The 27,233-nt window shown below is 52.4% G+C and overlaps 1 protein-coding gene and 1 long non-coding RNA gene across 3 annotated transcripts in view; both read right to left on the minus strand.

Moving 5' to 3' along the window:
• Nucleotides 1-4,063: 4,063 nt before the first annotated feature.
• The window catches only part of ZFTRAF1 (zinc finger TRAF-type containing 1), a 44,911-nt gene continuing 21,741 nt past the window's right edge, over nt 4,064-27,233 (minus strand). For both annotated transcript variants that reach the window (XM_074986508.1, XM_074986507.1), the window contains exons 2-4: nt 16,761-16,999; nt 14,809-15,020; nt 4,064-11,379 (exon numbers count right to left, since the gene is read on the minus strand). In XM_074986508.1, the coding sequence (XP_074842609.1) occupies nt 10,988-11,379; nt 14,809-15,020; nt 16,761-16,999 (843 nt within the window). In that variant the 3' untranslated portion in view covers nt 4,064-10,987. The remainder of the gene's footprint in view (nt 11,380-14,808; nt 15,021-16,760; nt 17,000-27,233) is intronic.
• LOC142009070 (uncharacterized) lies at nt 12,340-14,268 on the minus strand. Its single transcript, XR_012644317.1, has 2 exons — nt 14,001-14,268; nt 12,340-12,805 (listed from the first exon to the last, which is right to left on the minus strand). It is a non-coding gene; the product is annotated as an uncharacterized LOC142009070 (long non-coding RNA).

Raw genomic sequence — 27,233 nt, forward strand, 5'->3', positions numbered from 1 at the left:
GGGTTAAACATCAATTGAGCCAGCGGCGCTCCCCTTCGCTGGGGCCTGCCTCCCTGACGTCCTGCAGGAGCTGATCCACCTTGTCTGGTGGCTGGACGACGTTGGGGGCCAGGCCAGCCCAGCTCCCCCCGCGGTCACACCAGCCCCTCCTCTTCCCTTGGGCTCTGCCCAGGGGCTCCCTAGGCAGGCCCATGAGCTCTGCAAGCCGTTCCCGGAAAGCCAGGATGTCCTCCACCCCCCACTGTCCACCCAGGGGAGCCCCCCCAACTCTCTCAGCAAGCCCAGGGGTTCCCTCCCCCTTCTGCACCACAGCTTAGGTGGGGGGGAAGCTGGTGGGCCCTTGGGGTCCCTGGGTGCAAACAGCAGGTGGCACAAGTGCTCCTCACAGTCCTGAGATGCCGGAGGCCTTTATGCAGCGGCACCCCTTCTCCATATCCCAAGGAACCTTCCCAGCAGCCCGTGGGGCCGGGACTAATGCCCCAAGGCCCAGGCAAGTCAGATCCCTGGTTTCCCCCACCTGCACCGGAGCAGGGTGGACATGAAGTCAGCCCCTTGGTTGCTGAGGACCTCCTGGGGGGACCCAACCCTGCTGGAAATGGCCAGCAGAAAGTCTGCTGCCGTGTCCACCTTGGGAGGGCAGAGTCAGGCCCCACCTGGGTGTATTTCTTCCCCAGCTGGGTTGCCTTGCCAGTGGGCCCCACTGTATCTATCGCTACCTTCTGGGAGGGCTCCTCGGGTGGGCAGATGCCTCAGGGCAGCTTTCCCCAGCCCCTGGCAGGAGCTGCAGGTCTGGCAGTCCCACTGCACGCCCGCAAATGTCCCTGGCCAATGAAAGGTCTGAAGCAGCCTCAACAGGGGGGTGCCTCGGGCGATACCTTTGGGGAACCAGCAGCAGCTGCTGCTGGACACCCCGCCCCCCCGATTCTCCTTTCTCCAGGACTCTCCTTCATGCTCAGCCCAGCTGTCCGTGAAGTCATCTGCCAGCTCCTCCGCGCTGAGAGAGTCCTCTGGCTGAGACACACTCCATGGAACCGTTCCAGGACACATGGACCATCAGCTTAACCAGGTCCTCTACAGTCTGGGCTCCCATCCCACACACCCCCTTGCCGTAGTTCTGTGGCAGACGGGAGGCCAGGTCTGCACAGGTCTCCTCCGGCCCCTTCTATGCCTCCTGGAACAACTTCTTGTACATCTCGGGGCTCAGCGTGAATTTATGCAGCAGGGCCTGTTGGTAGTGCTCAGGGTGCAGCCCCTCCAGCACCTCTGAGCCAGCCGGGGGTGAGCTTCTGGAGCCATTCCACTGAGGGTACCTGGTTCAACTTGCACGTTCACTCAAAGGAGGTAAGAAACCCACCCAGGTCCCCCCCCATCCTTATGCTGGGCCAGCACGTGCATCTCTAAGTGACCCCCAGTCCCAGGCCTCCTGGCCCTCTCGCTGCTCACTGCGTCTGGGCTTCTCAGCTCCCCCAAGGCCCGCTCATGCTGCCGCTCTCTCATCATAGAGCTCCTTCTCCTGGTCCTCCCATTCCTCCAGCCATACCTTGATCTCCAGCCGTGGCACATCTGCCGAGAGGGACCCCGCCCCGGGTGAACCCCTGCTGGAGGAGCGTGGCCCGGTGGCCACCGCATCGGTCTGGCAGAGTTCTGGCCCCCATGCTGCCTGAGGGTGACGCTCACAGGGTATAACCAGCTACTCCATACCTGGACCACATCCAGGTCCCAGGACAGGTCATTCTCTTCCAACTGGGCAATCAGCTAGGCCTTGGTTGCCTTCCCCACAGTCAGACCCTTCTCTCTGCACAGCCACACAAGGGCTGCCTTCAGGAGTTGGGTGTAATCCATCTCCCCACTGTTCCCTGGGGTGCTGACTCGCCAGCCGACACTGCAGCACCCCATGACTCCCCAAAATTGCTTTGTTCTGCCTCCAGCACCCCAGCTCTTATACACCTCCATCCTTCTACTGCACCCCGTCACTTGCTGCTGGAAGCCCATCTGCAGGCGCAGTACATCCCACCGCTGTCACCAGCTGTGATCGGGTTCGGGGTCCCAAGCACTGTACCTCAACTGCAGCCAAGTGGCTCTTGCTCAGCAGGGAGAACGAGGGTTTTATTAGTTAACAGAGACACAGCGCAGCACAGAGGTGTCAGTACAGCCGGCAGAGACATCCTGGGAAAGGGAGGCCTGAGGCGAGACCCCTAAGACAGGACCTTGGTTCCCCAACCATTGTTTCTCTCCTCCAGTCCATGTTAACTGCCTTCCAACAACCCCCCCAACCACAACATCACCTCTGTTGCTTCCGCGTCTAAGCTCAACCCAAAGATTCTCAACTGGCTTTTATCCCTCCATATACTGCATGTATACGTCCATGTTAACTGCCTTCCAACAACCCCCCCCCAACTGCCCATCTGCCACTAATTCAAAACCAGCTGGGCTCCACCCCACTGTTCGGGGACAATTACCACCTGATAACTTAGGACACAGCCAGCAGGGGATCATCCGCAGCTTGTGAGAGCTGCTCAGCCTGTCGCACACACATACCCCCTACATCACAGCTGGGTCTGGCTGCAGAGGCGCCAGAGCTGTCTGGGCTCGGGCGCAGAGGTGCCAGGCTGGTGGGGTCCAGGCGGAAAGCCAGAGTGCACTCACAGAGCCAACGACGAGCTTGAGGCTACTCACCCTGACCTGCCTTGGAAGCAAAAGGCACCTCTGCCGTCCACACCTTGCATCTTCCCTGAGGGGGCGGGGCAGCCTCTGCAGCAGGTACAGGGTGCCAGGCTAACAGGCCCAAAGGAGATGCCAGTAGGGCCCCCCGGCATGGCCAGCGCAGCTCAGAGCACAGCTCCAGCTTGCTCCGAGCCCCCCCACGCCTGCAGCCACAGCTGGCTTGCAACAGGGTTCTCTCTGCACACGCTGCCCACCAAATGCCTGTGTTCCCCTTTCTCTCACCCTGCAGAGTGCCTTGGTCAGTGGGCTCAGACTGCAGGCAGGGAGGTGGAGGTTGGGCATGAGGAAACACCTGCTAGCCGCACGGGGGCGGTGGGTGTGTGTGTGTGTGTTAAACACGGGAATAAATTGCCTCGAGACATTTAAGAGCAGGTTGGATGAGTATCTAACATGGATGACAACTGGTGCTTGGTCCTGCCACAAGGGCAGGGACTGGACTTGATGGCTTCTCGAGGTCCCTTCCAGTTCATGTTCTATGGTTCTTAGGCCAGGCCAGAGAACTAGACAGGCCCGAACACCCAGCAAAGGTGAACTGGATACCTACCGCACACCACCTCCCCCTCAGACAGCCCCAGGCCCTCCTGTCTCTTCATGCTTCTAGCCAGCGTTCCCTCAGTCTTTCCATCAATGGGCAGAAGAAATTTTGCTGTGCACGCTAAGGCCAATGCCAAGGTGCACCACCAACAGAAACACACTGCCCACTACGGCTCTGCTAATCAACTGTGTGGCACCTGAATCACTCCCGCGTGGCCACCCAGCACCCAGATTACCAGGAACGCTGCATCTAACCTTATTTATTGTCCACCTGTAACCCCTTTGTTTCCTGCTGGGCTCCTGGAGAGAGGAGGTGACCCGTCCTGGACACAGCCCTTGGCTGGAGGCCACTGGGGGGTCTCCTGAGGCCATGTGCTTTGTGACCACCACTCAGCTCCTGCTCACTGGACAGGGTGCAGGAACCCACCGCCCCCCCAGTTCCAAGCCAGCATTGCACAGCAGGAACTTATTACCAGGAGGTCTCCGCCGTGACCCTTTGCTTTGGGTTTTTTCTTCCGCAGCCCCAGTCTCCACCCCCAGACTTGGGCTGTGGGGCCTCGGAACCCCCTGGGCAGGTGAAGCAGTGATGAGGGGGTGCAGCCATATTTAGGCTCTTACCTCTCCATCCCATGGTGCCCCCTTTCTGCTCTGGCAGCGGTGGGTGGTACCCGCTGGGCTGTGGCTGTGTGCTCTGGCTGCTGGGGTCCTCGTCCTGCACCCCTGGGGCTGGCAGATCTCCGGGCCTGCCAGAAGGATGCCTGGCAGCACATTTTGGTCAAGTAAACACAGACCCAGGCGGTTTGGTTTGGTTTTCCTTTTTTACTACAGTTACATACAGAAACTATTCCAACAGAACGCAGACCACCAAAGGAACAGAGGAAATCATGCCCGACAGTGGCAGGGCCAGCCCTCTCCAGCTGCGCGAGCACCCGGTAGCGCTCAGGCAATGGGAGAAAATGAGCGGCCGCGGCAGATGCAATATCTTCTCTTCGCTCCTCAGCCCTGACTTGCAGCCATCCCGCTAGGCCAGTCCCGAACGCGCCACGTGGGGGTCGGTTCTGCCTGATGAGCGCCCGGAGGCAAGACTCACCCCTCTTCCCACCCTCATCTCCGCGGAACAGCAGCTGAATCCCACGTTCCCGCTGTGAAATTAACGCCTCCCACCCCCCTATTATTTCTAACCCCCATACAGAACGAGCCAAAGGAACGAGAACAAGTAAAACCAGGCCAATTACAGAGAGGACATAACGATCCCGCAAACAACCCATTAGCTTTTAAATTACTTTAATTCTACATTCACTAGTTAAATAAATTACCCACAGTAAATACTGTAAGGAGGTTTGTGGTCTGCCAGACTTCAGCTCTGGCATTGAGAGACATGCTACAATCTTTGTCTAGTACTGAACTAGGCACGTAAGGCTCAGCTACTGTGTATGAATTTCGCAAGGCCCAGGAAGGACAGGGCGACCGCTGAGGGACGAGGGTGAGGAGGGAGAACGGCTTCGCAAAAAAGTTTAGTCGTTTAGAACTTTTTGCCCACCAGACGCAGGAAGCCCGTGGAGGCTGGCCGGGAAGCAGCCCTCGACTCCTGGACAGAGACGTAGGAAGGCCTCTTAAAACCGCCACCCCAAAGGGAGCAATGGGCACTGCTCTGACGGGCAACCCCACTCCCTGCTTCCCAGGTACTGCCACTCACAGCAACGCGCCTCTCAGACTAACCCTTCCGTCCAATGTGCCTATCCACTGCTCCTCCCTTCATTCTGCACGGAGAGCATGAACATTCACATACAAGCACTTCTCAAAAGCTGTACAGGTGTCGTCTCCCTGGGCTTCCAGAGAGATGACCTGCCACTGGGATAGTGCAACCAAGCCCCCCCACAGTAGCCAGAGGGGGACGGCTGCGTTCAGTCCTTTTCAGACACACTGGGTCACATCAGTCCCCAGACCCGGGCTGCAAAGCGAGCCCAGGCTTCTGCAAATTTAAGTCTGTGCCTGACCAAGGATCCGAGCCCTGCCTGATGGGACCCCTTTCAGAAACAAGGCTACTCCGCAGCACGATTCCTTGCACGTACCGGAGAGAGGACTCTAGAGGCAAAAAAAAAAAACCAAAAAACCAGGAACAGAAAGACTCAGTAGCAACAAGTGAGGAGAAAGGAGGGAAAAGCAGCAGGAGCAGCAGCTCGGAGATGAAAACCCGCAGACGCAGTCAGATGAGCAGCACCCGCTGAAGGCCGCAGAGGAAGGTACCTGGGAAAAGAAAGGGTTCCCCTCTTCCCACAGCCATCCTGTGCAACCAATGGCTGCCATCGAAGGCACATAGCAAACAGTACGTAAGACATGGGCACACGAGAGGAGCAGGGAGACGATCAGCTAACAGGATAGGTTCCTTGTGTGCAGCCCACGGCACCGTGTACACTGCCAGGAGGGACATGTCCAAGGCTGCAGGAGACAGAGTTGCACTAAATTACATCTGACAGGCTGGGCCTCTATTTGCCTTAGTACCAGAAATTCCTGTTGCACTGAAAGATGCTGTATGACGACAACTCCTGCCCCATCGCGCAGAGGATAAAGGAACAACACCGAACCTGCAAACTAGAGGCTCCTGCCTAGACCCCCCCGCGCCCTCGAAGAGAACTGCATCAAAACACCGCTCCGGCTGAATCCGACGCCTAAATAGAGTAGTCACTGGCGAGAAGACCCATATTCCAACACCGATTACCCTCTCTGCTGCATGAAGAGGCCGTTCCGTCCCTTACCGGCTGTGGTTGTTACAGCCTCTGGATGCAGGGCTAACCGACTGAAACAGCACCGCAGCGCCCTGATGGCTACCCCACCTGAGCTGCACCCCTCATTGAAAGAGAAGGGGATGGCTGCATCTGTTTGACACGCTAATCAGCAGGGCCCTCGACCGGGGTGACGAAAAGCAGAGCAAGCCAGGGGCTACCCCCATTGGGAGCAACGCGGGGAAGACTCTGCTGCCCCGGGCACCATCTAAAGCAACGTGTGCAAAAAACGGCCAGAACATTTTCCCGTCAACCACAAGAAGAGGAGCAAAGCTCCCTTCTGCCACCAGAGCCTGTTCCTCAGGGCAAGATTTCCCAAATCCAAACCAATTCACCTCCTGAAACTCACCAGCGCTCTCCCTACGCTTGGGGAGCTCGAGCAACAATTTCAGACATGAATGAGCAGTAACCTGCATTACTGTACCAACAAGTTCAGGCCTGCAGGATTACACCAGCTGTAAAGTCACAGAAGTAGTGGGGAAGGTGGCGGCCTGGGAAAACCATTCTACACCGACAAGTTTGCAGGGGGCCACAAATTCTTATTCCAGAGCCCAACGTGCTGGGAAATGAGTCAGTCTGCAGACAGTTTTCTGAAAGGACAAGCTGGCACGGGGAAACCCAGCATGCAAACTACAGGTTGATCGAACCTAGAGGACAGCACTGGACCGGGCCCGAGACAGCCATGATTAATAAATATAAGACATCTTTCCTTTCACGAACCCGTGGGGGGGCTGCGCACGAACCGCTGTTTAAAAAGTAAATCGCTACAAAGAAAGATCTTGCAGGCGCCTGCCCCTGAGCAGCAGAATGAACATTCCCAAGGATCTGCCTGAAATTTTCTAGAAGGATCTTCAAAACTTCCTAGGAGAGAATGACGTGCTGGGGGGAAAATCTCCCCCCGAACTAAGCCCCGGGTTATTCTGAGTGTTCCAGCTGGAAAGGGAGCCCCTCCGGGACAGGGTTTCTTCCGCTGAGCTCACTGAACAAGCACGCATTTCTCATCTGCTCCGTCTGCTTTGGGAAGAGACACTCTCTCTCTCTCAGTGTAGGTCTTGGAGGGAGGGTGAGAACCACGCAGTGTTTCCACAGCTCACACTACTGCAGAGCATCTCTGTGCTTCCATCCTGTGGATATCGCCAGCCCATTACAAGACAGTCTTACTGGAGCACTACCAACCGCACAGCTGATGCCAGAGCCTGGATTTCTTTGGCCACCACGTTCAGAAGCAGCTTCCTCAGCAGAAAGCTCACAGATGTACCAGGCGTACTAGCCAACCAATGGAACTGGTTACGAGAGACCAGCACTTCCTAGCCTATGCTGAACGGAAAGCATCAGGCCCTGCTGGACATCCTCGAGGCGACCTTTTCTCAGTCTGGAAGATACTCACTCTTCTGTCTTTGCAACAGTGGGGAAAGAGCTTTGGCCCATGAGAAATGTACCTACCTGGTGCACCGTTTGTTTGCACGGTGGCTTTAACTAAATTCTCACACTCTGGACAACAGGACTTAACCTATCAGCTCCTTTCAGAGAGATGCACTGGCCTGAGCTGCTGCATGGGGTGCTTTCCACTTACTCTAGGACAGGCAAATCCTTCCTCAAAGCGACAACTCTTTCCACTCCTTCATCTCCCTTCCCTTCAGGCACCAAGAGGTGCACACGTCAGTTTCACAAATGCTCAGACTTGTAATCGTCTGTCCCCAAAGGTTATAGCCAAGACACTTCTCGATGGCTGTTGGTCGTTCCAACAATGCTACTCTGAAGATACCTTCCAAAATGTCGGCGATCACTGGGTCAGGTGAGCTGAAGTCTAGGCATCCATGTAGTCCAACAGAACATGCTGTCATGGTGACATGTTATTTACCCTGTTACTCTCCTGAAGGGGCTGCAGAACACTGGCTATCTCATCCCACTCAAAACAGTAGGCGTTAACGAGGACAGGTTCTAAGAGCTCTTGCTGTTCACAGCAGGAAGTAGTGGCCTGTACCAGACCGCCATGGAGGTCTTGCTCCTTGCAAAGAAACAAGCACCACCCATGCGGCACTGCCTGAGCCAGCGGCTACCACACAACAGCCCCCCGCCGGGGAACTCTCCTTTCCACAACAAGCCTTTGTGCTCTTGACCCCAAGAAACGAACTGCACTACAAATGGAACAAGCGCATGCTGGGACAACAGGAAGGCAATCGCGGTGCCAATTCCTTACCATGACCGTGGGGAGACCCAGTCTGCCCCTGGTGTTTGACGGACTGCACTCTAGACTTGCCAAGCACAGGACTCTGATCTTGGCCAGTCTGCTCTAAAGGGCTCCCGAGGGCACCGTCTTTCCTGACACGGCTTCCACCCTATCCTGTGAGCCACTCGATCCAAGGAAACAGCACGAAAAGGAGTCCGCCTTTGGTAATCCCTTCAGCGTTGCTAATGCAGGAGACAAGTGGCCCTGAGACTGTGTGTTTGGAAGAGATGTACATTCATCACAAAAAAGTTCCTCTGAAGTTTTAGAAGGTGGCCTGTCTTGCTCAACAGGCCCTGCAACGTTGGCCTCCTTCTTAAGTCACTCAAAACCGTCACCAAATATAGACTCTGGCCTTCTGGTATGCCTGTCAACCTGTCAGTTGAATATGTAGCATGTGACAATACAAGAGAGTAACGGGACAAGCGGGACAATGGCTCTTTGGTATTTAATCAAAAGAAAGCTCTACTAGGTGTTACTCCTCTGAAGCTATGGAGAAGCCTACGTAGAACGGCAGCTGTTATTCCAGCATGTCAGTGTTGGGCATTTCACACACTGAAGGCTCTAGGAGCAGACAGATTCTGCTCTCAGGAGGCAGGAAGGAGGCGTGAAGAACAGGGCCAGGCCTGTAGCACACAAGCTCAGGCTCTCACGCCACACTAGACAGTAAAAACAGCAGCTAAGGGAAAGTTATTTTTTCTTTGCAACTCTCATGGCCATTCTAACTGAACATTTTGAACAGAACTTTTAACTTGGCAGCAATACCCTTCATTCTATGAAACGCTAGGACTCTTTAAAAGACACCGCTAAGATTTCAAGACACTATTAAGACTATTAACTAGGCTTCATGCTATAAACATTCTCCTATTCCGTGGCGCACAGCAGAAAGACTCATCACGTTACCAATAAAAGGGCTCAGACTCCCATCGGCCACTGGGAGGTGAAAAGGCTTGGCTGGAAAGCAGACATGATTCCAAATGAAAACCCAGGGCAGAAGCAGCTCCAGTCCAGACAGTAAAACAGTAATAGCTTCATTGTAGGCAGCATCTGCGAGAGGTTTTTCTGATTTCCATCATACCCAATCCAGTTACTACTTAAAAATATAATTTGACAGCCTGACTTCAATGGGCATATTTACTACGCAGCTGGTCTTGACGACACGGCATTAATGAGCTTGTGACCGAGTTTTCATCCACCACCAGTAATACCCCACTTACATTCCTTAAAAATAGTGTCAAGTGAAACATCCCTGTAGAATTCTTCACAATTTGGTGAATGGCTGCACTATCCCTGTCCATAAACATGCTGTATACATTTCCTATATAAAAAATATTTTCACACGGTAAAATTGCATAATCACTAGAAGAGCCTGCAACTCGTTTCTTTTTTCTCGTTTCACAAGAAACTCAAGTTTTGGCAAAACTGCAAAGGGACAGAATTTCACCCTGCATTCCGAAAAGTCGGCAAGAATTTGGGTTTGGTTTCTACATAACGTCCTTGTCTTGGCTAGATAAAAATCGCAACCTGTGCTGTGCTGTGGGGCCAGAGGAAGCAGGAAACTAGAAAGGACCATGGGGTTGTTGCTGCATGAAGTGCAGGACAAAAGGAAGTAGCGACAGTATTTTGTTTGCAGCATTCCAGGGTGGTGTCTGTGGGGGGAGGGAAAGAGGAGGGGACAATAACCATTGCCCACAGAGGGGCACTGTGGAAATGCTCTGATAACCCATTCTAAGTTAGTCACGAAGAAGAGCATCTTGGCTGGGGAATCACCAGGAAAGCCCGCTCGGTCCAGCAGGCTCAGGTCACAGCCCCGAGAAAGATCATGCAATACTCAGTGTCTGCTTTTCATAATCCTCACCCCGTATCTCCCCCTTCCATTTACAAGCCACAGCCACAGTTAACTCTGCTGGAACACGGGGCTGGGGGAGATGGAGCCTGGAAGGGAGGGCTGAACGCACTGTGCACAAATGGGAGTCTGCCTCTTGGGAACACGTTCACATGTAATGCAGTACAGCTCCATCCCCCCCTCTGCCCTTTCCGCACAGAAGAAAGGGCCATTAGCTCAGCCAGCATGAGTTCCACAACCTGCCCCCTGCCCCTTTGTTTTATTCTATGAACAAAACAGACTGAGGACCAGGCTGCACAGACAGTACTGAACTAGGCTCTCCCAAGCCCCAAACTACAGCTTGACTTGCCTCTGTGCTCCCCGCCCGAAAACAGGAAACCGACTGATCCAGTTCTTTCAAGCCGCATGCTGTCCGAAGGGCAGGGGAGAAAATAGCACCCGCTGAGCCCCGGCCTTTCCCTCCCAATGGCTGGATGCAGATCGTGCACTTTAGCACAACAACGTAACCGTCTAGTCACAATACGCTGCATCGCTTGGCTCGCTGGCTCCCCAGCTTGCCCTCAACACAGCATGCTCAAGAGCTCTGGGGATGCTGCCGGCACTCTCAGGGCTTCCTAGCTGTCATCACGCACGCCAATCCTTGGCAGGGACCTGGCTCCACTCTGCTCTGTCCCTGGGGGAGACGGGACCGGGGAAGGGAAGGGAGGCTGGGGCCGCTTATGCTGTTGCAAAAGACATGCAGACATTTGTTGTTGTTGTTTCCTTTAAAAACGATCAAACGACTGTGAAACCACAACTGGCCCAGGCAGCTGTACGAGGTAACTATGGTTCAGTGGTGCTTTCTGGGTAACTTCCAGCTTAACTCAGCCTTGCCTATTTCTGTATCTGGAATATAAAAAGCCGCAGGTTGATGTTCTTGGCCGCCAGCAGTTTGTTACATTCCACAGAGTCGATGATGGGCAGCGGCACGTACTCCGTCTCATTGTTCTCATTCGTGAAGACGAAGTGATAGATCACAGGGTTGATTTTCACGTCGTCATAGGGCCCCTTCAGGAGCAGGAAGGAGCACTCCATGGGTGAGCTGACCTTGCTTTTCAGAATGAGCTGGAAGGAGAGGGTGCGTTTGCAGGACAGGTTGGGGTTGCGCTCCGAGTCGTTGACTCGGGCCTTTAACACCCAGGTCTGGTTGAGCACGGTGAACCTGGGCGTCTCGTAGTACAGGCGTGTGATGAAGTCATCCGTGCGGTAGGGACGGAACTGAACTTCTGCAACACAACAAAAGGGGGTGGGGGAGAAAACACAAACAATTAACCAGAGCAGCTGGCAGCTTGAACAATTGAACTCAAGTTACCTGTAGCTATTGTGCATGAGCTTTCTTGACATGGCATAAGGAGGCAACTGGGGCTGGGGGTGGCTACGCAAACCCAGCCAGTGGCAGGAGAAAGAGGACTTCATGGGAAGGAGCTCAATGCATTTTAATAGTCTACCAAAACCAGTAAAGTGCTTTTGAGATGCATAAATTTGAGGGGAGAGGAAGGAGGGGGGGGAAAAATACAAGGTTAATCAAGCTCCCTGAATACACCATCTGAGGAACTGCCCTGTGGGATCAGACCACCCCGGCCAGCATCCTCTGTCTGACGACGGCCAGACTCAGACGCTTGGGAGGAAGGCGGAAGTAACACCATTTGTACGGGGGTTGATCCTCAGTCTGTGACGGGGTCCAGCCTGGAGCCCTGAGGGTTATACCCTGGAGATAGCTGCGTGTTTGGTGTCGCTGTAGCTAGCCTGGGCGTCAGCGTCTAATCCTTTTCTGACCTCTTGGCCTTGGCAACCGCGAGTCCCACCCATCAGCAGGCTGTTGTGGAAAGAAGAACCTCCCTGGATTTGTCTCATGTTGCTGTTACGCGGGCCAGGAGAGGCCGACATTAGCTTGGGGAGGGGGAGCGGTGCACACAATCACACCCAACCAGCCCGACGCCTGAACAGACCTGCCCGCTGCCAACAACCCACGGTACGGTGGCTGGGAAGCCTGCCATCAGGAAGGGCAAGCAGGACGGGCTCTTGCCACTTGTCTCCTTGTGACCTATTGCTGGAGAATGAGCAGGAAGAAGGGGCAACCAGCATCTGGTGAGGTCAGGGTCGTGGGAAGTGGTGGAGACCGTGGGCGGGCCCCAGCTGAGGCCTGGAGTGCCCAAAAAGAAGCACCACACGCAGACAGACAAGAGTTCAGATAAGAAAGCAGGTTTTATTGGGATTGCGCGTACACTTCGGTGCTCCAGGTGCAAAGGCACTTATGCATCACCCCAGTACAAACCACAGAACAGATCTTCACGCTTCAACAACGGTACAGAAAATCCTGGGTTCAGATACATAAAGAAACGTAACAGCACATTGGGTAGCAGCCGTCCGAGTTCACTCTTACAGACGTGCTAGCGGGTCTATTCCCAGCCCCCTTTTCAAGGCACGGTCTGCTGCAGTCCAATAACCCCTCTGGCAGCAGGCTCCACAGCACACCGACAGTCAAATCTGCCACTTCGGAGCAAGCCCAGAGCATCCGTGTTTTAAGTCTTTACAGTCTAAAGCATGAAAGCTCACACCAGAACTAGGAGCAATGAACCTTAAGGTGCATGTCACACGGGCTTACATAGTCTTCAGCATTTCCAGAAGTTAGGGAAGCTCAGCGGGCAACACCTGGACAAAGGAGGCGACCAGTTATTCAAGCTCCACAGCATTTGTAACTCAGCTCTCTGCTGTACCCCATCATTTCACTACAGACCCCAACAACACAAGTGCTCAGAGTCCAGCTGCATCTTCAGGGATCGAGCAGCATTATTTCTAGCACACCTCTGTACTCAGGGCGGACAGTTTCCTGGCAAGTCAACGTGTTAGGCACAGGGCGGTGGGCCACGGCTAGCACAGAGCAGAGATCTGCAGCAGAATGCTACTGCTTTGCCCTGCTCTCAAAGGTGTCCCCCCGAGCTAACACCTTCCAAGGGCTGGGCCTGGAGAGCAGCAGCAGGGCAAACCACAGGCCGTCTCACTGCCTAGACAACTGTGCTCGTACTGCAGAGGCTGCCATGCTGCGCTAAGGAACAGACTACTTACCTGTGCTTGTTGGCAGCAATGGACTTAAGGTGGGGGGAAAAAAACCAGGATCTAGGCCAATGGGATCGGCTCAGATGCCTGCTTCCTCTTCCCCCAGACCGAGCTCCTAGCACAACCTATTTGCCACACACCAGCCTAAATGACTGTCACTAAGGAGCCAACTCCAGATTTAAAAAGCCAAGTAATCGATGCAACAGGATGCTGGAGAGGCTATCACAGCAGCTACAAAACCGCTGCTTACCTCCCATGGGACAGGCCAGTCCTTGAACAGTATGAAATTATCACATACTTCCGCCTTCTGGAACTGCAGAGCATCTACCGCTCCTCTGAGCGGAGGAGGAAAGCCAGCTGAGACCAGATCTGCCCTCCCTGCTCGGCCGATAAGGAAATGTGTTTTCCCCCCACCCACGCCTTTCCCTCTCCAAGAGAATCCAGACTTTCCTTCAGCACTTCCCATCCATGCTATCTGTCTGCAAGTGCCTCAAGCACAAATAAATCTGAAACATTTAGCACGGACGTGCCAGTAACATCACCAGTGTCTTTTATGGCATTGTTCGTTCATTCGAAGGTCACTTTTACCCCTCTTTCCCCCTCCTCACTCCTGCACCTTGCCAGACAAGGCAGACAATAGGTAGCTGTGCACTGGGGAAAAGCAAGAACAAGAGGCACTCAAATGCAAGAAGTTACTCCGTATCGCTGAGCACGCTCTCCGGAAGACACTCACACAACAAACAGCACAGAGACCCAGTGCAAGATTAAAAAAGCTTGCTGAATAGCTCACCAAGTGCAAATGGAATGTGAAAAGCTGTAATTCCCATTCCACGGGACCAGGAGACCTATCATGTAGGGCCAGCACAGGTGTTACTTGGTTAACAACACACTGGATTCCACTTGGAAGGGGAGATCAGATGACACACAAAGGTTTTGTTAGCTGGATGTTGTCAAATTTCATTTTCACTTGCAGTAAAACAAAGAACATCCCAGGTAATCCTGGTTTAAAATTCTTATTACTCTGGTCGTGTGCAGCAATCCGGCGGATGCAACTACAGCACCTTACCTGCAGCTAGAAGGGGATCTTCCTCCATGCTCAACACGCACACGGCTCCATGGATTAGTAATCAAGGGGAGCAGAGCCATGAGAACCAAGGCCGGCTGCCACCCCGAGACCAGGCACACCGCCTCTGAAACAGCTCCAGTTTTCACCAGTCCGAGGTCCTGGAATACTGCATTCACCTCCCGAATCAAAGTCCCACCTGGCGCCGGGACCATGAAATCTACCGCCGCTGAGCCAACTCTTAACCTTTGTGACTACGCCTCCATCGCCACCCGGCACCAAGAAGGGAACCCGGACACGAGCTAACCCAAGTGCCAAGCAGTCAGGGAAGGTTTCTCGGAGAGCGCTGCTGGGACAGACGCACTGCAGCTACCGGCTGCCCAGCACAGTCCAGCTCTTCCGATCTACACCGGCACTGTACGTTACATAAGAAAACAGGCTTCATCAGTAGGTAAATGACACTGGTGCCAACAGGAATGCAGTGAAAATGGAGGGAGAAGGCAGTTCTTGCCCAGGACCCCATCTGAGTGATTACCTGTATAGCCAATCTTCTCAAAGCTGAGCAGGCTGAAGATGCTGTTGTACAGCTGCATTTCTTTTTTATGGGTTTGGTCCATTTCATCCAGAATCTCCATCAGCTCATTCCCAGTCTTTGTGGGGTGCGTGCACTCCGTTTCGTGAACGGTCAGCTCGTGGTACGGCCCCTGCCAGGGGCACCCGATGCGCTTGTATTTGCACTGGGTCACCCTGTCAGGAAGAAAGCACAAAGAGGAGAGGGTTGGCTGCTCTGTGGACGGATGCCGCGCCACACAATGAGCTGCGCGGAGAGTAAATGACGTCGCACGAGTGAAAGAGACTTACTGTCTGATCACAATGCAGCCTCCAAGCAAATCCCAACCACCCCGGTGGAACAGTAACTACCTCATCGGCTGTTGGCATTCATCACTAATCCTCTAGGCATCGGCATCCCAGAACCTTCCTCCCTGCCAGGAGGGTTAAGCTGCGCGGGGTGATGGGAAGGGGCCATTTTACCCGAATGCATGCACGCAGCCCGAATTCGTTTGAGAGATTTCACTTGTGGGCATGCTGTAACTGGATCTTCTGCAGCACCTGACCTGCCGCGGTCCAGCTAGAGGGCTCTGCCTGAAAGAAGCACCCCCAGAGTTCTGGCTGCTCAGAACTATGTGAGATAAGGAGCGAGGGAGGGTGTGCGTGACAGGCAGGACAATTCGCTGCCCTGCAGGACGTTGCGGGGATGGCTGGGGGAGACAGCAAGCGTCTGCAAGCCTGCTGGGTCTCAGTGCTGCTTTACCATGCGACAGAAGAAGAGCAACCTGCGGCCCAGCCAGCCACAACTTCGCTTTCCTGCCTCGCCAGCGTGACCGCAGCCAGACCACAGCAAACTTCAGAAGAGGGAACCTGCTCAGAGGTTCGCCCCCAGCTGCACCCCAGTGGCTCAATGCACACGATCCCCCTGGTTTAGATACCACAGCGCCAGTGCTCCCACAGCCTCTTTTCTGAGGACCCTCTGCAGCCCACCTACCACCTCTCGCTAGTCGGGTGTTATCGTGTCCTCTCACCCAATCTCATCTCACTTGCTGCCTGTGCTCCCAATCTCCCTGGCTCTCAGTTTCCTGCCTCCTCTGGGGTTGTGCTTTCTGTCGACTTGGGGCCGCCTACATCAATGTGGCCCACAGGAAGAGGGTCTACAGCACTGGAGCAAATGCCGTTTTCTGGGGCAAAGAAATCCTCACTGAAGATTTTAAAGCCATCCGGAGGCGAGTGAGACATCTCAAACCCACCTCAGCTGTGAGCAAGGGAGGGTCCAGGCACATTTCAGCCTGAGTTACCGTGCTGGGGACTCACTGGGACGAGGCAATTCTTGCTGTTTTACCAGCTCTGGAAGGCTGTTTTCCCGCAGAAGACCACTGACCACACAGTTCCTTCCTCCTGCCTTGTGCTGCTTCCACAGCAGGGGTTACTAGATACTATGGCAGGGGAAGCCAGCCGTTCAAGAAGGGTGTTCCGACTCCCTCCACGGCAGCGTCTCTCCGAAAGGCCAGGAGGAAGCTACCAATGACTGGTTCCGTTAAGGGTTCGCTTGGTCTTCCTGAAGTAGAATGCTGTTCCCATAGCACGGAACGGTGCATGTCTGACAAACCCCATTGCTTCCCCTCTGCCCTGGGAGCAGCAGGTGCAGCTAACACCCCTGCCAGAACCTCACACTGCAGCTTAGTCTGGGTCAGCAGCGTTCCCAATCCCGGGTCAGAAGCGCCATCAAAAATTCACGCTCCAGCTAAGCCAGCTCTTTCCTCCCACCCTCTTCCTGGCGCTGCCGGCTCTGCTTCAGACAGCGCCGTCCGTCTGAGGAGCAGCCGCCGAAGCCCAGCCCAGAGGAGAAAACGGCAAGGAGCTAAGATGGGGTTGCCCTTGGAGGAGTTAGAAAAGCCCCTCGTGCCTCACCGAACGGAAGGGGAGACGGTTTACCTGTCCTGGCACTCCTCTTTCTGGTGTCTCTCCAGGAGGGAGCGAGGGAACTGCCGCATGCAGAAGCCACACTCTGAGGGCAGCTCGCTCACAGCTTTTTCCACAGCCAGGTTTCGGCAGCACAGGCTCTTACTGATTTCACAGCGGCAGTTGGGGCACGTAGCCTGTTCCTCCTTCAGCCGGGCATCTGCTAGTAGGTGGATAAAACAGCCAGCGCACATCAAGTGACCGTTAGTACACTGTGGAGAAGGAAAGGGAAATGGAGCTTCAAAGAAATTGCGGGAACAGCCATCCCTGAGGCACACCCCCTTACGCAGCTGTCTCGCCCGCGGACACGTTAGACAAGGACTTTTTTTTTTTCTTTTTTTCTTTTTTTAATATGTACAACTAAGCCACAGGCATCAGGTAAACTAGGAACAGACCATCCCCTTGCATTAACATTGCAACGTTTCGTCTTTGAGGGACACGGAAACTGCATCCCACACAGCCCGCTGCCCTCTGCAGCCCATGCTGCCAACGTGCCCAAACTCTGCCAAAGGTCAGAAGCCAGCGAGTAGAACACCTTTTGCCTGACTCGCCCCCACCTGGGCCTCAAGCCACATGACTCAGGAGGGGATGGACGGGTGCTTTAAAGTGCTACATGGCTGCTGCTTCTTTTGCTAGAATACAGACTAACACGGCCGCCTCCGTTACGTCTGACCCAGAGGTGCTAGGACTCCGGTGCTGTCCACCCGCCTGAGGACAAGAGACAGACGGTTGGGGTCAAATGCCACGCCTGGGCTCAGACACTCCTGCAGCCCCGCTCTCGTTTTGTTTAAGCAGGGATGGAGCGAGGTTTAAAGGGACGGCTCAGCTTCAAACAGGGACAATCTCTGACTGACTAGCCAAGGAACCACCAGGCTGGAACAGGCACATGGCACCCAGCAACTGGCCAGCCTGACGCTGCTGTTTTACAGGCGCTACGGCACTCCCTCTGCCTCCTGGCGGGAGAGAGACGGGAGGGTGGGTGGGTGACAGCCTCGCAGTGACACCCCCACGCCAACGGAGACAGCACAGCACAAAGAACGGGCACGACAGCTCCTTTCGGGGCAGACCGTTTCACCCTCCACTCAAAACGTAGACAAGCGCCACTCCCGACTCTCACCTCTACGCCGCACGCTCAAGCGGCGGCCGTTTCTGAGCCCTACGAGACAGGGGAGGGCTCTGGAAGACTCGGCTACTGAAGCCTGTTAGCAGGGGACTCCGTTACGCTCCGAACGCTTTCCTGTACACTGCGGCTCTGCTAAGCCAAGAGACAACCCTTTTCAGCAGTCAGTTGACCGCTGCGCGAAAGACACCTTCGCTGCTCGCGTCGACGGGACGAAGCGGTTTTCAACACCTTGACAAAAAGTGTTTTTCAAGGTTAAGCTTCTCGAGCCTGAGCCCACAGGCAGCCCCTCTGAAACACCCTCCCTTCCCCACGCTGAGAGGAAAGCGAACGCCCCGGATCGAGCCAGGCTCTTCAGCAGCTGTTGTGCTAGTCACACACAGCACCAGAACGCCGAGCCGCAGCTTAAAAGTAAAAGCTGCCCAGGCCTTGCTGCCTGAAGCTGGAGAGATGTGCCTTGGCCAGTAACACTGAGCCCCTTACACCCCACGGGGGGATGGCAACATCCCGAAAGCACCACCACAAGCCACCTAACCGTGCAATCCTGACCTCCCCTGGCCCAAAGCGGGAAGGCCGTACAGCCAACTGCTGGGTCTAGCGTAGGGCAGAGTCCGAGCAGAGCCCATAAAAAAAACGTGTCTATTACAATAAATCATCCAAAAGCTGGTGGCCTCTTAATGTCTTAGCTGGCAAGGTGAACCAATTCTCCACCTCAGCCTGCAGCTCAGAGCGAGAACGTGCTAACCAACACGCAGGAGCACCCTTCTATCCTGGCCCAGGGAGGACAGCCTGTTCTGAGGACAGCCGTGCTCCAACACCACTTACTCGGTCTCTGAAGAGCACAGTTTCCAAGTACACACGTACATTTATACTAGCACGTGCCATTGCTCTATGTGGTGGCAAATCCGACTGAGCATATCATCGGCACCATGCTACCCTGGAAATCAAACTGGGCCTTAGCCTGTAGCAGGGCCCGCTTAGTCAGCTCTTCTGCAAGCTGAAAAGTCCCATCTTATTAATCTCGCCTCAGAAGGCTGCCATCCCTTGTCCCTAATTGTCTTTCCCCTTTTCTGAACCTTTTCCAATTCTACTCTCTCTCTCTCAGATGAGGTGACCACATCTGCACGTGGCATTCAAGGTGCGGGTGAACCATGGATTTATGGGGAGCCAGTATGATATCGGCTGCCTTATTCTTGATCATTTTGCTCAACAAGTCCCAGCATTTTGTTTGCTCTTCTGACTGCCGCTGACCACTGAGGGGATGTTTTCAGAGAACCACCCACAATGATTCCAAGATCTCGCCAGTGAGAATAGCCAATTTAGCCCCCCTTGGTTTTAGAAGTAGAGTTGGAATTATTTTTCCAACATGCATTACTTTGCATTTTCCAACACCGAACGCCATCTGCCATTCTGTTGCCCTGTCACCCAGTACCAAGAGATCCTTTTGTGGCTCTTTGCAGTCTTCTTGGGACCTCCCTATCTTGGAGTAGGTTTGCTTCGCCTGACTGCCCCTTTCTCCAGATCATTTATGAGCACGCTGAAAACCACAGGTCCTAGTACAGACCTCTGCGGAGACACCACTATTCACCTCTCTCCATTCTGAAAACTGACCATTTATCCGACCCTGTATTTCACATCTTTTAACCAGTTACAAATCCACCAAAGGACCTTCCCTCTTATCCTAGGACAACATACGTTGCTTACGAACCTTTGGTGAGGGACCCTGTCAAAGGCTTTCTGAAAATCTAAGTACACTAAATTCATTAGATCCCAAGTCCTCATGCTTGTTGATCCCCTCAAAGAACTATAGTGGATTGGTGAGACGTGATTTTTTTTCCCTTTCAAAAAATCACACTGACTCTTCCCCAACAAATTACATCTATGTGTCTGGCAATTCCACTTGTCTATACTTTCAACCAGTTTGCCCAGTACTGAAGTTAGGCTTACTGGCCTAAAATTGCCAGGATCACCTCTGAAGCCCCTTTTAAAAATCTGCCATCACATTGGCTGCCCTCCAGTCAATTGGTACAGAAGCTGATTTAAAGGGTAGGTTACAAACTGCAGTATGATTAATTCGATCCATTTTCAGAGACACGCTGAAGCAGGCTATGCTGGCAACAATACCTATGCTTCAACTTTCCACCACAAAATTGAAATGAACACCAGTTAGAAGATTAGCGGAAATCAGTACAGACAGCTTCTTTCTAAGAGAGAAGTAAAATAAAAACCGCTACCACCCTAGAACAGGTAGGGTGTACTGGAGCCACTCTGTAGCTCCAGAAGTCAAACAGCCAGATGAAGGCAATACTCATGAAACAAGGAGACTCCAGCGTTCCCCTTTGGTAGGCGCTAGGATTTCCCAATAGCATGTGTTTGCCAACAGAAACGAAGACCCTTCTTGCCACCACAGGACTTTTCTAGGCAAGTTCCTGCTGGCTCTTTCCTTCCTCTTTGCCTTATAGAGGAAAAACTTATTCATAAAAACCAAATTGTACCCAGCCCAAGACCATTAAAAAGCCTCAGGCCACATGCAGTGCTCACTGGCACAATGAAGAGGAACAAACATCCCTGCACCTCGCCGGGGCACAAACCTATTCGAACAGGGCCACTGAGACGCAGAGAAATTCTATTTGAGCAAGTCCTAGTGTAAAATTCCTTAGACTAACGGAGCGCTGTCCAGCTGATCCGGGCTGGCACTCGGAAGACAAAGCTCTGGTGAGCAGCACTGTCAAGTACGACGTGAAATGGAAAAGCTGCTGTGAAGCAACTATTCCCCCGCTGTGCAACAACACTAAAGGAAAAAAAAAAACAGGATCCAAAGTCAGATGATGCTGCACTAGTAAAGAGATTGACTCCGTGCTAGGGCTGCCAGTCAGCTGCCATGTGCTATTCTCTGTTTTCCTTCCTAAGTCACGCTTCCTTTGAGAGATTTACCCCACGTGCAAAGCTATTTCAGACCGGCCTCGCGCACACAGCACTATGGCTAGGAAAGCTGCCAGCCGCCTCCTGTTTCCAGAGTGAGTTCTCACCCATTCCTTCCTCTTATGTATGATTTATTATGTAATGGGCACCTCGACTCAACGCCACCCCCTGAGATCTGGCCTTAGTATGCTGGGCTCAGCAAAGACGGAATAAAATATTGTCCCTAATGAAAACAGACATGTCAGATGTGGAGTCAAGGAGGGGGCACAGCTCATAAGCAGAGAGAGCAGGGTAACAGTTACAGGGCAGGTTAGTGCCATGATTTAGTTTTATAGACGAATGAGTGGGCTTCATTTAATCCTCCACGTTTATTCTATTAACTGTACTGCAAGGGGGTCGGGGGAGGAGGGAAGCCGCTGGCGACCACCACGAAGGCAGAAAGAGGGGGGCACTGAGATGAGTTATGGACAGAGGGGCCCCACACCACGCAAGTGGAATGAGACCCAAAGGAGCAGGTCAGAGCACGCAGAAGGGAAAGACCATCCCTGGGGCAATACTACAGCAAGGAGACCCTGAAGCGCCACAGCTGTTCTCACGACTGGCAAAGCCCTGACTCTCTCCCAAAACAAAGCCAGCAACTAGCAATCCAAGGTCCCAGACACACAGAACTGGTTTCTCCGCGGCATGCAGCACTCAAGGTAAAGGACTAGACTGACTGCACCCCAGTCAGGCCGTGGGAGCTTGGATTCAGCAGGCTGGCAGTTTAATCCCGTGTAGCAGGGCAGTTCCACCCTTACCTACCGCCTACCCGCGGTCCAAGGAGGAGAGAACGACACCCAGATAATTGGTCCAGGGAGGAGAGAACGACACCCAGATAATTGGTCCAGGGAGGAGAGAACGACACCCAGATAATTGGTCCAGGGTGGGGTGGGGAAGAGGCTTGTTTTAACAGGTGTGTAAATAATCAAATTACCAGCAGCATCAACAGCCTTGCAGCCTGACAGCCCAACACCCAATTCCACACCCGCAAGTCTTTGCCTTGTGGTGTCACTTTGAAACTCACTCAGCTTCTTGAATTTCATTCTGCAGCTGCCTCCAATGTCAGGAAAACAATAATGCAGGGAACAATGGCATAATCAAACCAACTGTGATTAGTGGGCAGCTTCCTTATCCTGGCTTCTTTAAAGCTGTCATGCAGGAAGGTGCGGAAACCAATGGCTTGGTCACTCCGCCCTCCCCAGCAAAGCATCCCAATCCCTAGCAACAGGTCAATTTTAAAACCTGCCCCACCCTGTTTCGCACCACTGCGCTTGGAAGGACAAGCAACCCACCTGCTGGCACTGAGCACGTGGCCAAATATTAACCCCCAGGTTGTCTGCCTCTGGCCAGGTTTCCAAGCCTAGAGCATCTGGACTCTCTGAGGATGGCACTCTCTCTCTCTCTACAATTGCGACTAGCATGCCGAGGAGGAAATCACTGTTTCTGCACTAAATTCAGTTGCCAATTTACCTTTGAAGGTCATTTCTCCTGAATGCTGAGCCTTGCACAACAGCAGGTCAGTTTTGCATCAGGTCTTAACACGCCCTCTCTCCTCTTCCTTAATGTACAGGCCTCTGCTTCAAAGAGGTTTTAAGCACTTGTTCCAATTTCAAAGTAACCTTGAAATACAGCTGGTGTTTGTGCTCGGTTTGCTCCTTTGCCCTATATTAAAGGCTAACATGGAAAGCTTTTCAGCACATTTTGTACATCAACAATATCGGGAATTCCCATTTTCTCTAATCTGCCAGACCACAGTGGATTGACTTTAATCAAGGTGATTTAAATAAGCAATTCAATCTGGGATTTAATCACCAATCCTCAATTTAAATGTCCACTTTAATTAATTTTCCCATTTGCACTTCAGCTATTTTCTAAAGAAAGGTGTATTCTCACTGGCTGACATGCCATTAAGCCATGTTTATTTCACAACTAAATAGAGCCTTTATATTAGATTTAGTATTACCAGGAAGAATACATTAAAACTATATATTTAAGAAGTTCAGTAGCTTAATATTTTCATATTAGCCAACTGTACATTTTAGTATGTTAGAAAATGGTGAATAATGTAATACTTATTAACTAGATAAGTCACTTTTTGCTCTTGATTTTTGTTAAGCTCCGTTAGGGTGGTAACTAGAGTTTAAGTAAACACACAAAAGGTTATTTTTGTTAAATGTATGACTTTGCTGTATTTATAAAGTTTGACTTCAAGAGTTACAGATTCCCCCCAAATTCTTTAAATAGAAAAGCAGCCTTTAACTCAAAGTTTTTGATAGAGGTTTACAGATTAGCATATTCATTAATTAAACTGTTTCACAATTTAACTGTTTTATTATAAATATGATCCTTAAAGTATTCAGATGTCTGAACAGGTTTATTTTCCAAAAGAAAAACTTACAATTTAAACAACCCATTCTGATTTACATTTTTGAAAAAAATCAGGTTCTATATATTTACCTATTTTAAAAAATCCATTTTGATTCAACCTGCTCCAAACAGTCTTTAGCCAAAATGTTGAAGGAAGCTTTCTCAGCACTCAGAAAGGACAGTGGTTTTGAATCATTCACAAAGAGCTCTTCTCCCTAGGGTTTTGGGATTTTTTAAGGTGTAAACTGCCTGACTTAAACCACACATTTCTCTTATCGTTACGCTGACTTCGGTCTCACCACGTGCTCACCCTTATTCCAGTTCTCTAGTCTGCCAGCAAAGCCAGGGAAACCAAAGCCAAGTGCTGATATGTTTAAAACAGAGAGATGAGAAAAGGATCATGGGAAACCTCAGAGAAAGCTAACCAAGTGAAGCAAAGGCACAACACAATGCAAAACAAAGCTCAATATTAATAAATGCAAAGCAATGCACCCTGGAGTGGAAAAAGTCCAATTAATCACATAACTTAGAGGTTCCACGCTAGCAACCAACTCCAATGGGTGGAGCGAACATTCCTTCTGCACATGGACAATCTGTGGAAGGAGATGGGCCAAGGAGGCTCTGAGGTGCAGGCTCTGGAGTGGGGCTGCAGAAGGAGGAATTAGGGTTCAAGGGGGTGAGGGCTGTGGATGAGGGGGGTTTGCAGTAAGGGAGGGTTTTACATCAGGCTCTTGTTTTCATCCCCGCAGTTAGCAGGGCTCCCTCCGTCCAATGTTACCCAAAGCAACCAAAATTTCCATTATGTTCATATGCAAAAAACCCCTTTTGGCCCATGTAAGGAAATAGGTCTGATAATGTTTTTACATTCCACAATCGGTACACAAATGTGACTACACAGACAAAGAGTAACTGATGACAACATTTTTAATGTGATGGATAAGCCCGAGACAGCAGATGATCACGCTGTCCCCCGCCCCATGAAGTTTCACGGCCGCCCCCCATTCTGTGCACCCCCAGACTAGGCCAAGAGCTCTTGTGGGGAGCAAGTTTTCCCATACCTGCCTCACAGGAACTTTCTTGCTCCTTCCTCTGTAGCATCTGCTGCTCAGCACTGTCAGACGTATCCTGAGCTACATGGCCTCAAGTCTCACCCCGTCTGGCAACACCTATGTTCCTAAGAAGGCAACTCCAGCCAGTCTTCCCATGCCACAGATCAGAGAGGAAAATACCCTGGTTTTGGCAAGCTACGTGTGGATTCACTGAGACAGAAAAACATGTTTCATGGGTCTCTGCAGCTCCCCTGCGTTCAGAGACAGGCTTGTGCAATTTAACACAGCTTCCGGCTTTCTTTAAAAGCAGGGTAGCATTGTGACCTATACCCACTCCCGTGATTTTCTCAGTGAACGCTGTCCGAGCGGGAACAGCGAGGTCGTTGCTCTAGTCCATTAGGAATTCTACCCTGCAGCACTCCTAGGCTGGGAAACCCGGTCTGGAGGCGGGGGGTGGCACTGCTTTGTTCTGCCTGGCATCACCCCTCTGTCTGTGACCGCCAATTAAAGGTTGCCGCGTAAGAAAGACAAAAAGGCCACCCAGGTGCAGAAGTTAGAGCCCCAAGCACAGAGCAATGAGAAGACCTGTGGCACCTTATAGGCTAACAGATATTTTGGAGCGTGAGCTTTGGTGGGCAAAGACCCGTTTCATCAAATGTATCTCTGGGTCTTTGCCCACCAAAGCTCATGCTCCAAAATACCTGTTAGTCTACAAGGTGCCACAGGACTTCTTGTTGTTCTCGAAGATACAAACACGGCTCCCTCTCCGCTACGTGCCACCAAGCACAGAGCACTCCAAACGCGCAAACGTCCCACAAATGGAGAAAGATCAAAGCAGAAAGTAGCTCTGTGTCTTATACATCTCCCTATGCTCCGAGTAAGGGCCCTGCTGTACCATGGCTGTGGAGCCATTGGATAACAGGGAGACCTCAGCGCTCCCTCCGCAAACCCAGCCTGACAAGTAGTAATGAGGTGAGTCACTCGGACCTGCTCCAACAGGGGTAAGCCACAGAGATTACTCCTGACCCCATCCAACAGGGTTCTCTGCCCTGCTGATGTACCTAGCAACAGACAAAGTATGAGAACCTGAAAGGACTCCACACAACCTTTTCTAGATCCTTGTAGCTATGAGGCACAGCCGGTTGGCCCCATAGGCCTCTGGGAGAGACCTGATGATCCAGAGGAGTCAGTCACATTTGACGTGTGGTCTCCCAAAGGAGCCTCCCCATGCCCTGGGCCTGTCCCCGGCCGCCCATGCACAGCAGTGTGATCAAGGGGCAGGCAGGTCTGTGGCAACGGAGGGGGTAGGTTTGACAGACCCCCTGGAAGAAAGCCCAGCTCTGGCAGAGCAGTCTCTTCAGGAGGACGTCGGGATCTGGAACTCCTTGCAAGGAGCATCCAGAATGAGCCAAGCCTGCCTGCTCCGGACAAAAGCTGAAGACGTCTTTTGGGAACAAAAAAACACGCCAATCCTCAGACCAGCTGGTGCGGAACCAAGTGTTCACAGCAAGCAGAGTCCATAGACAGTCAGACGCGGCACGCCCATTGAAATGCGCACTCTGCCGAGAGCAAACAGCTTACACCCCGCGTGTCTACAAACACCACCAGCTCCAACCGTCGCATTCCAAGAGCATCCCCTCTTTCCTCAACCTCCAGGCACCAACAGCCGGCGTCTGGCAGACAGGCTGTTGATACAGGAAGACTTCATGCAGCCAGTAAGAAATCTATCCTCCGCCAGGTCATGCAGTCTGGACGTTAATTGAAACGAGCCCAACAAAGCACTTCCCACTGATCGCTCAGGTTGTGGGGCTCATGTAGACGAATAATGTGAACTGATTCAGAACATGGGCTCTCGCTACGAACCCAGAAGAGCTGCTTTGGATTCCACACCAGGGCAAACTCCCCACACTGTGCGCACATCAGGTGATCTCAAGTCAGGGGAGCTTCTCTCCCACTTTCCAGGGGAAAGCTCACAACCCACGAGATGGTGACAGTCCTGTGAATCCCAGCACACCTTTTCACTCCACACCAGCAGCTCCAACAGCACAGCACAGAGAGTCCCAAGCAGGATCCTGCCCTCCACCCAGGTGCCACAAACACTGGGGATTATGGAGCAGTCTGCAAACTTCAGGCATCTCAAAAATGACAAGGAGTTGGGTAACTCTCAGAGGACCAGCCTCTATTCCCTCTGAGAGCTGAAGCAGAAACCTGCAAGCAGGGGCTGTGCCCTGCAGAAGGGTTAGCACACAAGACCTAGAAAGAAATTTCCCAAAAGCCTGGAAAGCATCAAACCTCAGAACATGCTTGACTTTTTTTTACAGCTGTGAAAAAGACAAGCACGCAGCAGATCAGTGACCCAGTACCATTCATTAGGCAGGGCACAACAGCAAGGGCAGTAGCAACACAATTTATAGGAACAACAAAACCACAGGCCCAGGCGGGGAAGCCGGAATCTAGGTAAACCAGCACGCCGAGTCAAACGCGAGCCCAGCCCTGTGAATAATGTGATTATTGGCTGCAAAAATAGCCACCTCACTCCTCCACTCCCCTTTTAAATACTCACTGCCTAAACATACTGCAGCCTCTACGCATCATGCTTCGGAAAGAGTCCGGCACATTTGCTTGCATAAAGCAACCCTTGAAACATCAACCAGACTGCACCTCACCTTATCCGTATGGGCTGCAGACAGCTTTAAACAGCTATGACCAAGGGCAGGTTAAGCATTGGCCAGAGCATTTCAGCATAATCAACCTAACACCCTTCTCCATTACTAAATGCAGGGCTGGGGCAAGGGTTAGTGACTGGCAAAAGGAATGAAGATTATCACATTTAAAGTTACACTTGCTTTGCCCGAAAGAGTGAAGGGAAACCTGAGTTGTAGTGCTGGACAAACAGCAACAAGGAAAACCCTCAAATACCTCCTGTTCCAAAGCCCCAGACAGATGCTG

Source organism: Carettochelys insculpta, chromosome 2, assembly GCF_033958435.1.
Source record: "Carettochelys insculpta isolate YL-2023 chromosome 2, ASM3395843v1, whole genome shotgun sequence".
NCBI classification, from domain to species: Eukaryota; Metazoa; Chordata; order Testudines; family Carettochelyidae; genus Carettochelys; species Carettochelys insculpta.